The 13,690-nt window shown below is 37.4% G+C and overlaps 1 protein-coding gene across 10 annotated transcripts; it reads right to left on the bottom strand.

Moving 5' to 3' along the window:
- Window positions 1-1,443: 1,443 nt before the first annotated feature.
- LOC113644062 (cytochrome c oxidase assembly factor 1 homolog) lies at window positions 1,444-13,684 on the bottom strand. Of its 10 annotated transcripts, none has more exons than XM_047810797.1 (6): window positions 13,419-13,594; window positions 13,242-13,330; window positions 11,665-11,792; window positions 11,092-11,243; window positions 9,999-10,075; window positions 1,444-1,710 (listed from the first exon to the last, which is right to left on the bottom strand). In XM_047810797.1, the coding sequence occupies exons 3-6, from the start codon at window positions 11,756-11,758 to the stop codon at window positions 1,635-1,637; spliced, it is 399 nt and encodes a 132-aa protein (XP_047666753.1). In that variant the 5' UTR covers window positions 11,759-11,792; window positions 13,242-13,330; window positions 13,419-13,594; the 3' UTR covers window positions 1,444-1,634. The 10 variants fall into 10 exon arrangements, with proteins under 10 accessions (XP_047666753.1, XP_027004383.2, XP_027004378.2 ...); XM_027148582.2 differs by lacking the exon at window positions 1,444-1,710 and adding an exon at window positions 5,163-5,654 and having other exon boundaries at window positions 11,665-11,781; window positions 13,242-13,290; window positions 13,522-13,684; XM_027148577.2 differs by lacking the exon at window positions 1,444-1,710 and adding an exon at window positions 5,163-5,654 and having other exon boundaries at window positions 13,242-13,290; window positions 13,522-13,684.
- Window positions 13,685-13,690: the final 6 nt, after the last annotated feature.

A 13,690-nucleotide genomic window follows, 5' to 3' on the forward strand; every position in this document is an offset into this window, starting at 1 on the left:
GTTCTCACCGTGCCTTGGGGGTTTCCTCCGGGTACTCCGGTTTACTCCCCCGGTCCAAAGACATGCATGGTAGGTTGATTGGCATCTCTGGAAAATTGTTCATAGTGTGTGAGTGTGTGAGTGAATGAGAGTGTGTGTGTGCCCTGCGATGGGTTGGCACTCTGTCCAGGGTGTATCCTGCCTCGATGCCCGATGACGCCTGAGATAGGCACAGGCTCCCCGTGACCCAAGAAGTTCAGATAAGTGGTAGGAAATGAATGAATGAATGAATGTTGTCTGTTTCTCATTTTTTGTACAGTAGCTTCTAATACATAAATAAATAGATTCATTAATTCATTCAAATGTCTCATTTAAAATCATACCGAAACAAGGCAGTCGGGAAACAAGGTTGAGACATGAAGCAGGCTATAATTCCAGAAGACAACACAACAGGGCATTGAACAATAGCAGGACAGGGCAGAGATGGATACAGGACCAGAGATAAGTATAATATGACACAAAGAGGAATCCATGACAGGTTAAATCTGAGGTACTTATGCAGTTTGCATAAAATACATTAGCATGGGTTGGGAGAGATTATAAAACATCCTTTTACGTTAGTCAGGAAATCCCATTATCAACCTCTGACCTGTCAAATGATACGTCAGATAAGCTAGAACTCCTAAACAAATCTGCCATTTCTGGTTGGGAATTCCAGAAAGTCCCACAGTTTTTTTGTTGTTGTTTTTTTGTGTGTGTGTGTGTGTGTGTGTGTGTGTGTGTGTGTGTGTGTGTGTGTGTGTGTGTGTGTGTGTGTGTGTGTGTGTGTGAGAAATTATTACAAGACCTAAGAACTGCTGGTTGATGTGGTATAACAAGTTAACACTGCAACAGTTTGGCATTTAAGGCATAAAACGTGAAGGTACAAAAAAATTATGAATTTCACATTTCACTCTCAAGGCATTTTACTTATAATGATGAAGGAATATCTGTTAAACCTAACACACTGTTGTTGGAATTAAAATATAATTTGTCATTATCATTACTATGTCCTGTGGGCATGAAAATGTTTACAGCCGTTTGTACACAATGCGAAATTATCCTCAACTCTTGCCTTGAATTAATCACCTCTGAGAGAAGTATCCTTCTTATGAAAAATGAGTCCTGCAAGAGGTATATAATGTATATAATGACCCGATCATGGCAGCATGGTTACCACCTTCATAAGCAGGTCATCCGTGTACTTGAGCTTGATCTAACTATTTTTGCGACTTGTTGCTTTTCACACTTTGTTTCAGGTCCACTGACTTCTTAAAAATCTCTGTGATGGAACTGGATTCCGCCTCACTTGTAAGTCACTTTGGATGAAAGCCACAGAAATATATGTAAATGTAAATGTGAATGTAAATGTAAATCAATGACTATGCAAATGAGCCGTATGACATTAAAGAAAGACAGCAGAGGTTAGAACAAGGACTACTTTTATCATATGCATCCTTCCTAAAAATGCATTGACAGCTTAAGCTTTAGCCTTAATGAATAAACAATGCCTTGTTCCTGTGATTTTCTCCTTGAGTAATGAGCAAATTCTTCATTTTGAGAGCAAAACAACTCCAGGGCTTTGGGAAAACCTCATGGATAAGGACCTCTAGGCTTCACATGCCAGTCACCTTGCTTTGCTGACTACGGAGGACAAATGCCATTGACTGATGGCCCCTTAACAGCAGAGATCTGACAGAACAAACAAAGAGACATACAGTACAAAAATGTTTTTGCTTTGCTCTGGTAACTACATTGATTGGGTTTTAGGTTAGAATTGATTTGTACAAAAAAAATAAAAAATCCACAATCTCTAGGCCAATTGGAAATATTGCTTAATGGGGCAAAGTCTTGAATTCCAAACTCATGCAAAAAAAAAAATTTACTGACAAAATACAAAAATCCCCTCAAGCACTTTAATGATAAGTAGGGTTTACTTTGGTCCTATAACGAATACCAATGTAGTTTGTGTTGAATTATTATTATAAGCTCTTAAGTGGGGGGCACAGTGGCTTAGTGGTTAGCACGTTCGCCTCACACCTCCAGGGTTTGGGGTTCGATTCCCACCTCCGCCTTGTGTGTGGAGTTTGCATGTTCTCACTGTGCCTCGGGGGTTTCCTCCGGGTACTCCGGTTTCCTCCCCCGGTCCAAAGACATGCATGATAGGTTGATTGGCATCTCTGGAAAAATTGTCAGTAATGTGTGATTGCGTGAGTGAATGAGAGGCACAGGCTCCCCGTGACCTGAGGTAGTTCAGATAAGCGTTAGAAAATGAGTGAGAGAGTGAGAGATCTTAAGTGCTTACTGAAGGTTAAATATCATACATACACCTGAAGGAGACAAATGAAACATGGCATACATCATGACAATGATGTCGTGCGAAGTCCGATAAATGGATCTTGTACTAGCTAAGCGAGGTATTTTGGAATATTTGAAACAAAAGATGTAACAAGACTGAAAGCTATAAATATGACGTCCTGATTGTTTCACCTTTGTTAAGGAAACATGTGTTCGAAGTGGTGGTCAACTGCAGTTTCATGGGTTTTCCTAACATTTACGGCGAGAGCTTGATTGATGGTTGACCTTACAGTTCTGAGACCAAAAGAGGAAATGAAGTGGCTTCCAAAGAATTTTTTAAATCTGAGTTCACCAAAACACCCATGCTTAGACACTGCTATTAGACACTGCTTTAATTTAAGTCATTATGTCCAATGGTCCCTTACATCCTTTGAGAATGATTATGGTTGCTTGTAGAGTTTAGATTAGATTAGATTAGATTAGATTGTGCAAGGTACATGTACAGAGCCAATGAAATGCAGTTAGCATCTAACCAGAAGTGAATAGATGGCTTATTTACAAGTGGCAGTGTAATAAATAAGGGTATGAGGTTATACAGAAGGTGTAGTAATATGTACATATAACTGAATAAGGGTATATATAGTGTGGTTTTTATATAAGTATGATACAGTATGAAGTGGTATGACAGATAAAGCTGTACAAAAGGAATGTCATTATGAATATACTCTACAAGCTCTACAAACTCTACAAGCAACCATAATCATTCTCAAAGGATGTAAGGGACCATATATATATATATATATATATATATATATATATATATATATATATATATATATATATATATATATATATATATATACAGACTACACAGAATAAATAAGGATGGACATACAGAAGTGTAATGATAGTTTTTGGGTGGTGCAAGGATGCCAAGTTAAGACCCTGTTACCACCCAGATGTTCAAGTAATACAGCAATTTGCCAAAACATATTTTATTTATTTATTTTAAAACATCACATTTATAGTTACCTCTCCATGTTGGACAATAGTGAAACCAATGAATTTTTGACAAACTTCCAGTGGAAAACCTTGGTCTTGGTAAAATTTTTAAGAATTTACTGTATCTGCAGCTTTAGAGAATTCAAATCTATACCGGCTCTGTTTCATTGTGCCTTTCGACTTCTCCTGCTGAAGACACTCTATCAGTTCCACATTGTGGTCTTGATAACAGAAGTGTCCAATGTGAATCTGGTGAAACCCCACTGTCTAAAGGTTATAATCAAGAAACCTAAAGTTTGTAATGGTATGGTTATAATTGTTTTATATACTAAGAACTGCTTGGGTTACTTTTATAGAAAGAAAGCAAGAGGAAAGGTACTGAAGAGACTTGGAAGTGTAATTCCAAGCTTTATTGTTTATAATTTCTTGGACCATCTTTTGTTGTGTGTTCCAGTTGTGCTATAAGGCCTCTACAATCAGAAGCCAGACATAGATTTGGATCAGTTCCCACTTAACTTTCGGTCCTGAAGACTAGAACTGAACATGGAAATGTAACTCACAAGGTTTACATGCCACACCGACTCCAACGCACTCCTCACTCTGACAGTTTACTGAGGCAAAGCTTCACCATGGGTTGCAGAAAACTGCATATTGAGCATACTGCAATATCGGATGGAAGTATTCAATAATGCAGATATGCCAGTTGATATTAAATAATGCTTTCTAAGCAGTTATGCCCCTGCCACGGTGCCATAACGGCAAATCGTAATAAATTATGCAAACAAAACTGTACCACTATTCGCTAGGGATGAGAATGTGCCAGGCATCCTGGATTGTACAAATGTCAAAAACAAAATGTCATGTAATTGTAATTCGGAGTCAATAATTAACGCTGTGTCAATAACATGAATGTCTTACCATTTAAATAGCAGCAATTTGAAAAGAAATGGTACAGGACAAGCTGACCGGCTCGAAAAAAGAAAGCAGAGATAAATGTTTATAGCTTGTAACTAAATGATGTTCTGTGAATGATGTTAAATGCTTAAAAAAAGTACAAGATGCTTTTATATAGCTTAAATAGATGTTTTCTTATGCAAAAATTTTAGGATTGTGTAAGATTATTTAAGTATAAAAGAAAGGAAGTGTTTTATTCTTGACTTAAGATGTTGAATCACAAACATGAACCAAGTAACTTTTTCCTCTTTTTATTAAAAGTTCTTAAAAGCGAACATGGTAGTAGAGCTCATCTGTCATTACTAGGGTTTTTGCTGCATCATTTCGCTTCTCAGAAACGTCTAGACTCACTTACTATTGTTTTGGGCCTCATCCAGAGATTGGAAAATGAAAAGGAAATTGTTTGGGTGTAAATTAAAGGCATTTTTAGATGCATTCGTGCACACAGAGAAATGATCTGAGGCACTCTGTTATTAGCAAAGCGCTTCGGCCTCCCAAAGACAAAGAAAACACGCTCACGGTGAGGAGGAGAATTGTTTTGAATATGAAAAAGAGGGTGTAGAAATGCACTTTTGTTCTCACTGAATGAATGTTTGCTTATTCAGGATTGGGGACTTTTCTCTGTAGAGGCATCTTTACTCTATACAAGCACGATTGATTTTTTTTTTTTGGCCAGTTGTGCCCCATTTGTGCAGAAACGCATTAAACACTTCATGTAAACGTCTCTCTCTCTTTCTCTCTGTCTCTATTTCTCTCTCTATCCCTCCCTCTCTCGATCAGAAAGTGTATGTGGGTGTGTGTTTTGAGAGAATAAACAATAGAAGCATGTCTTTCCAGATCAACAGCGACCTCTTGTGGATACAAAGATTACGAATAAAATAGAATAGCAATTGAGAGAAGTTTTTATTTTTATTTTATTTCACATACTCGTCCATTTGAGGATTTCCTTTTTGCATCCCAGAACCATTAGCTCGTCATCATATCAGCATATAAATCATGTATACACACTCACATTGCAAGGCTTTGATTTTGCAAAGTTGCTTGTGGACAGACTGTACTTTTTCTAATAAAAACCGCAAGACCTTCATTTTACAATTTTCCTTTAGATTGTTTTTTACAAGAATCTTCAGCCTCTTGAATTTCAGGTCAGTTACAAAAGCATCTATTCATTCACATTGGCATAATAATGTGTAGAACATCCTGGAATTTTTTGTGTGTATTTGTTTTAATGAAATCATTTACATATCTGTTTATCAATATCTGAAATTCATAACCATCCTAACAAGCTACAAATGTGTAAAAGCTATTCAGATTCTGTTCTGGGGAAAATCTGGACCGTCTCCCCGGTCTTGAGCTGCAAAGCCACTCGCTGGAGCTGCCACCTGCAGAGAACAGAGAACGTTCCAGGAAAGAAGGAAGCAAATGATCCATGCAGCCTTTATGCAGTTGGAGAAAATAGGTCACTAAAGAGGCAGGATACAGAACAGAAGTGAGCAGAAATTTTAGGTATTTTATAAAATGTGGTGAGACTCTGGGATTCCTGAGATCAGAAAAAATCAAGCATTAAATGTGTGTGTGTGTGTGTGTGTGTGTGTGTGTGTGTGTGTGTGTGTGTGTGCGAGAGAGAGAGAGAGAGAGAGAGAGAGAGAGAGAGAGAGAGAGAGAGAGAGAGAGAGATTCTGGGGAGTGGGAAAAAATAACCTGTGGCTGAATCCAAGCAAAAAAAAAGAGAGAGAGAGAAAAAAATAATCAAGTAAGAGATGACTTCGTAAAAACAAAACAACAGCCTGATCGATTCAGCTAGTAATCAGATATGGGGTTCTCAAAATATCTGCATTGCTCTGTTTACACCAACAACAATGAAATGGATGAGATTCTTACAAAGTGCAACAGAGTACACACCCTGCCTGTATTTCAAGTGGTCACCTACAGCAGTGTTGTAATGTAACAGAGTACAAATACTTTGTTACTGTACTTAAGTAGAAATGTCACGTGTCTGTACTTTACTTCGCTATTCAAATGTATGTCAACTTTCACTTTTACTCCCCTACATTTCCGAGATAAAATCCATACTTTTACTCCGTTATATTTCCACTAAGCGTCTTCATTACTACAAAATAAAATCAGAAGAAATTTGTGCGACTGTAATAAGGGAGGTTTGGCGAATCACTGCTCCTATAGATTGTCACTGCACGTCCGCGCGCTCTACGGAGAAGCACAGGTACGCGCAGCGTGCACGCGCAGTCAGAGCTGGAGGTGTTTATCTATAACGTTAATCGGCGGAAAGACGCAAAGACGGCAACCAAAAGCAGTGAATATTTAGCAGTCTTGTGAATATTTGTTTATTAATGACTGCATTCACTGGACACACTGTTGGACACATTTGGACACACTGAACTGATTTGATTCAAGACTGGCATCATTACATCATGCATTAAAAAAAAATTGTCCACTTTTGCCATTTTAAATAATACCATAAATTTTGGCTTACTGTGTAGTCATATAATATATAATATAAAACTCTTCTTGTTTTAAATTATCACTGAGGGCTAAAACCCAGTGGTGTAGTCTACGTGATATGCAGGTATACACCGTATACCCACTAGGAAAGGCCAAGGATTTCCGTATACCCACTAGGAAAGGCCAAGGATTTCCGTATACCCACTAGGAAAGGCCAAGGATTTCCGTATACCCACTAGGAAAGGCCAAGGATTTCCGTATACCCACTTAGAAAGCGTGGGAATACGTAACAATATCGTTTTGTGACAGAACTTTCATTCATAAATTCACCCGTCTATGTATTTGGAAAGCTTTGTAAACTACCAGTTCATTCAGTTCATAATATTCTGCAATGAAAGAGTGTTGGTGTTAAAACTGAACAAATGTTTATTCTTCACTATTAAATGTACATTGAAAATTGACAGCTGATAAAACCTGTGCTCCAGGTCCCATATTCATATAACATTTAATGCTAAATGTAGCTCTTAAAAGTTATAAAGTTCACCCAAAAATGAAAATTGTGTTATTTCCTCACCCTCAATTTGTTCCAAAACTGTATGAGTTTCTTTCTTCTGTTTAACACAAAAGATGATATTTTGAAAAATGTTGGTAATCAGACAGTTGGCAGCACCCACTGACTTTCATAGTCTATATGTTTTCCTACTGTGAAAGTCAATGGGTGCTGCCAACTGTCTGATTACATTTAGCCTTAAATGTTATATGAATATGGGACCTGGAGCACAGGTTTTATCAGCTGATTGTCTTTTGTTGCTTATCATAAATTGGAATGTTGATAACACATAAGCAGTCTTTAATAATGCTCTAAATTACATGTAGATGCATATTTTATGCATTAGTGAGTGTGGTGGTGCCTATGGGGTGTTGCTCTAGGATGGGTGCGTATGAGGCTGGGAGGGGGAATAAAAATCACAGTATACTCACTACAAAAAAACTAGACTAAAACCCCTAAAGATGAAACCCTAAAACCGCCCCTGCTCTTATACCTACCAAAAACTGAAATTTTACTTTTTACTTTTACTTCAAATACTTAAGTACATTAAATATCAGAAAATAACTTTTGATACTTAAGTACAGTAAATATCAGATACTTTAAGACTTTTACTTGAGTAATATTCTAAAAGGTGACTTTCACTTCTACGAAAGTCTTTTTCTAGTACGATACTTGTACTTTTACTCAAGTATTGCTTTCTAGAACTTTATACAACACTGGTCACCTATAATCTCTAGTCCAGTACAATCTTCTGGACATTATGGCCCCATATCTTTTTGTCTTGTAACATCGTGGTTTGATGTTTCCTCTTGTACCTTCCTGAGAATTTACCTACAGCCAGAGGGAGGGGGAGATGTTTGCATCATGAAAGTTTGAATGGGCAAAAAGAATGGAAATGGAATGGAAATTCCAAGATGTTAAACATGAAGTGTGGGTGTAGCCTGCAGTGAGGGAAAAATCCAAAACATAAGGCAAATGAATGGGGAAAAAAAGGGAGGTTGAACAAATATGTTGTTGGAAAGGTTAGAAAACAATGTCAAACGATGGCACGGTAGGAATTATACAATCCTGTGGGTGTACAAACTTTTACACTTCACTCAAACGTTCAAGAAATTTCTAACAATTTCACCCAGATCTGCTTTTTGTGGTCTTATGATCTTTATATGTTCTTTTTACGTAGCCAATGTATGTGTAGAAGTAAAAATATAAAAATAAAAATTAGATGCTATTGTTTCCATAGTAACACATTCAATAGTTGCATAATCCATATAATTTAAAAAACGTAGATCATTTTACAAATTGTTTCCTGATAGAAGACATTTATTTAGTGTTTGATGAAGGAGTCTATATTGTATGGTTTGAGACAGGCTGACGAACCCCCACCACCACCGCTTCAACCTCTGCAGCAATGCTGGCAGCATTCATACATCTATTTCCCAAACTCAACCTCTTTGGTCGACCATGGCGAGGCTTGTTCTGCGTGTAATCTGTCCTGTTAATCCACTCTATGGCTTTGGCCACCATGCTAAAGCTCAGTTTCAGGGTCTTCTTAAGGCATTCGCCATGCTGAGCTTCCAGTGACCAGAATGAGAGAGAAAGCATTAACCCTAGATTTAACACACCGGCTCCCCATACACACCTGAGATCTTGTAACACGAACGAGTCACATGACACCGGGGAGAGAAAATTGGGGTAATTGGGCCCAATTTGGACATTTTCACTTAGGGAAGTACTCACTTTTGTGGCCATTGGGTTAGACATTAATGGCTGTTTGTTGAGTTATTTTGAGGGGACAGCAAATTTACAGTGTTATACAAGCTGTACACTCATTACTTTACATTGGCGCACAGTGTCATTTCTTCAGTGTTGTCACATGAAATTATATAATAACATATTTACAAAAATGTGAGGGGTGTACAAACTTCTGTCAGATACCGAATGTTTATTATCTGTACGTACACTGTATATTTCTTGTTTACTCGTGTACATACAACGTACATAATGCACACATTTGCACAATACATTTAATTATCATTCATTCATTCATTCATTCATTTTCTACCGCTTATCCGAACTTCTCGGGTCACGGGCGTCATCGGGCATCGAGGCAGGATACACCCTGGACGGAGTGCCAACCCATCGCAGGGCACACACACACTCTCATTCACTCACACACACACACAATGGACAATTTTCCAGAGATGCCAATCAACCTACCATGCATGTCTTTGGACCGGGGGAGGAAACCGGAGTACCCGAAGGAAACCCCCGAGGCACGGGGAGAACATGCAAACTCCACACACACAAGGCGTGTAATTATAATTTTTGTTTTTAGACATACTGGACTATGTCTATACAAGTTTGCACTGTTAGATGCTAAACAGCAATTTGTTGCTATGTACCTGTACAATGCAATGACAGTAAAGTTGGATCTATCTATCACAGTTAGATTAAGTTTTCTCTAATGTAATATATAAGATCCTGCAGATGTTCAGAAACTTGTTTTGTCTCCTTCTGACCCAGAGTTTGTCTATATATATTTTTTTTGTTGTTATGTCTTCTCAACCCTGTGTGTTTACTTTTTTCCCTGTATGTCATGTCTACATTTCTACACCTGCAGCTTTTCAAACCCCACTTTATAAACACCTCGTGATCCTCATTTCTTAACTATCTATTATCCGAGTGGTCACATTCCTGTAGCAGTCTTTGTTATTACCTGTTCATAACAGCGTCTCTGCTGGATGTTGTGTACAGGTAGCCTCCAGTCTTTGGCCCAGTCACAGGGATTTTTAACTTAAAAAAAAAAAAAAAAAAAAAATCACAAAATTCAACACATTTAAATGAAATATATAGAAAATAAAATGGTATATTATGAAAATACATGTTTTATTCCTCACGTACCACAGTTTCCCAATAAATACAGTACAACCATTTTTATATAACAACAAGCACCTTCATATTTACATTTTTTAATTTACAGCATTTTGGCAGACACCTTTATGGAGCGACTTACATTATCTAATTTTTTATACAGCTGAGTAATTAAAGGTTAAGGGCCTTACTCAGGGGCCCAAAAGTGGCAGCCTGGTGGACCTGGGATCGAACTCGCAACCTTCCAATTGGTAGCCCAACACTTTAACCACTAGGCTACCACAGGCCCTATTTATGAGTCAGGAAGACGTAATTACGAAATCAGGTGCCTTCAATTTACTTTGTTCAATGAAAAAGGATTTGGACCTTCTCTTAATTAATTAATTTATTACCAAAAAAACAAGGTTTTTAATCAATTTATGATACTACTATAAATCATACCATTGTGTAGTACATCTTATTCTATGTTATAATAAAAAATATAAAAAATAAAAAATTAACCATCACTTTCTACCATGCTTTCTTATCGACAAACCCCTAACTTGGAAACTTTCATACTCGTAATTACGACTTTGTAGTGCGGTTCAACTCGAAAATACGATCTTTTTTCCAAATTGACTTCAATGCAACCAATAGTACTGTCTGTTTCCTGTTTGTCATCGCTGTTGATGTCCTAAGTCTGTTCAATTAAAAAAGTACAGATTTTTAGACCGTAACGAGGGACTGGACACTGGAGACTCCTTCCAGCAAACATAAAGAAATAATGACATATTAGAACCAGCACATTAATTTGTACACCTGTTTCTGACCAATCAGAATTGAGAATTCAACACACTTTAGGATGGAGATGTCTGTTATAGGAACAGGGCGGTGTGATGGAAAAGAATATTAGTTAAAATCTTGAAAACCAATCCAAAACAGAGAGAAAACAGACTGACCTGGGCGAAGTTGTGATCAACGCGGTTGTACCCATCTGTGAGATGGACATTGTGGATTTTTAAGGGCGGTGCTCCGAGGTTGGCCATGGCTGTGGAGTGATCACTTAGCTGCTCGATTGCCGATTGATAGTATTCAGATTTTGCAAAGTTTTCTAGAGAAAGCAAATGGGATCTTTTTATGCAACATTAAATTAATAACATGTGCTTTGTTGACTCAGGTATCAGATTATTACTTTAAAAAGCTTGCAAATTTTAGCTAGAAAGATCAAATCCTGGAAGTACATGAAACTTAAACCAGATTTTTATGGTCATTTTTTGCTCACAATTCCTTCTGAGTAGTTATTGATTCTGTTATGTCAGCTATTATTTTTAGATTCTCCGAACAGGAAGTGGTATGAAGAAAAAAAGCCAGCAATGCTGGAAACTTTCGCTGACCCTGGAGACTCAAACAAAACAAGCAAACAAGCAAAAACAATCTTTGCGAAGAAACAAACAAATTATAACAAGTCGTACGTCATCGTAACTCTTCCTGAAATATGAGCTGGTGTGGGAAAGCAGCTTTAGACCACTCACTCTGCATGAGGTAGTACATCATCCCGCAGCCTCCACCGGTAACCACGGTGACGAAGATGGTCATCTGCTGCAGGAGATTAGTGGTGCGGCTCATCCTGTAGAACTTCTCAAGCAGACCTGGAGCAGGGCTGCAGTGATGAGAAGAAAGCAAGATCTAGAAGATCCTGCAACATTCAGATCTTTTCCCTGAGTGTTTGTGTGTTACTTTCATCTACATTCACTTGTTTGGGTGATATTTGCACTGCTTTTTGCTGTATCCTGTTGATGACCATTTAGCAGTATTTAACCATGAGTATCAAACTTCTCTTAGTTTTTTTAAATATATATATATATATATATATACACAGTAATACCTTGAGATACGAGTTTAATTCGTTCTGTGACCTTGCTCGTATCTCAAAGCAATTTTCCCCATTTAAATTAATTGAAATCCAATTAATCCGTTCCAGCTCGCAAAATTCCACTCCAGTTGTTTTATGTGTTTTCAATATGAAAAAATGTACAGTACCTGTATTTATAAATGACAAATATTGTAAAAAAAAAACATACAGTAATAAAAGAGAATGTTAAAAACCTGTCCTAGGAGGTTTGTTTCTTCCTCCCTTTTATAATGTTTCGGAAATGTGTAAGGCAAGTGTCATTAAACAAAGCTGATGCATGACCAGTTGCAACTATTTCTGGGATGTTCGTATCTCACACGTGGTTGTTGGGGATCTTTGTTTCGGCGGCGGCAGCAGCTCGGATGCTCGTATCTCAAAATTGTGTTCGTATCTCAAGGCAAAAAATTTGGTCGAATCACAGCTTGTGTCTAAAATTCGTATGTCAATGCACTCGTATCTCGAGATATCACTGTATACAGTACAGATCAAAAGTTTTGACACACCTTCCTAAAGTTTGGACACACCACCTTTTCAACAGGACAATGACCCCAAACACACCTCCAGGCTGTGTAAGGGCTATTTGACCATGAAGGAGAGTGATGGGGTGCTGCACCAGATGACCTGGCCTCCACAGTCACCGGACCTGAACCCAATCTAGATGGTTTGGGGTGAGCTGGACCGCAGAGTGAAGGCAAAAGGGCCAACAAGTGCTAAGCATCTCTGGGAACTCCTTCAAGACTGTTGGAAGACCATTTCAGGTGACTACCTCTTGAAGCTCATCAAGAGAATGCCAAGAGTGTGCAAAGCAGTAATCAAAGCAAAAGGTGGCTACTTTGAAGAACCTAGAATATGACATATTTTCAGTTGTTTCACACTTTTTTGTTATGTACGTATATAATTCCACATGTGTTAATTCATAGTTTTAATGCCTTCAGTGTGAATCTACAATTTTCATAGTCATGTAAATAAAGAAAACTCTTTTAATGAGAAGGTGTGTCCAAACTTTTGGTCTGTACTGTATGTATATATCAATAAATATATGACACAATAGATATAACAATTATGCCCACTTATCGCGTGCACATTTGTAAATCCAACGCAATATCTACATTCATACAAAATCACTATTTCTACTATTCACTTAAAAAAAAAAAGCTAACTTTCATTTTAACAATTAAATACCCAGACATTACTTACCCTGGTATGGATATCCATACAGCACCTTGGCTTACATGGAAGCGGCCATCTTTGTTTTGAATCAAACAAACTTTATTTTAATAGATTTATTGGAACAAAGGAAATATATATATATATATATATATATATATATATATATATATATATATATATATATATATATATATATATATATATATATACAGAGTATGATTCTGCTATTAAAATGGTTCACTACGCTTTAAAAGGAAGTGTATTCAGTTAACAAGCTCATACCGGTAAACGGTAGAATTTGTATTACCCGATGTCGCTAACTTGTCCAACGCATCAACATGCCCGCCATATTGGTAGGGGCAAGATTCGAATGTGAGACAGTGCGGGTCTATGGTCTATGGTCTAAAACCAAAACCTTTCGATTTGAAGGAATGCACCTGCATTCATATTTTTATGTAAATGTAAATATACGTTAT

The sequence above is a fragment of the Tachysurus fulvidraco genome, chromosome 1, assembly GCF_022655615.1.
Source record: "Tachysurus fulvidraco isolate hzauxx_2018 chromosome 1, HZAU_PFXX_2.0, whole genome shotgun sequence".
Classification (NCBI taxonomy): Eukaryota; Metazoa; Chordata; class Actinopteri; order Siluriformes; family Bagridae; genus Tachysurus; species Tachysurus fulvidraco.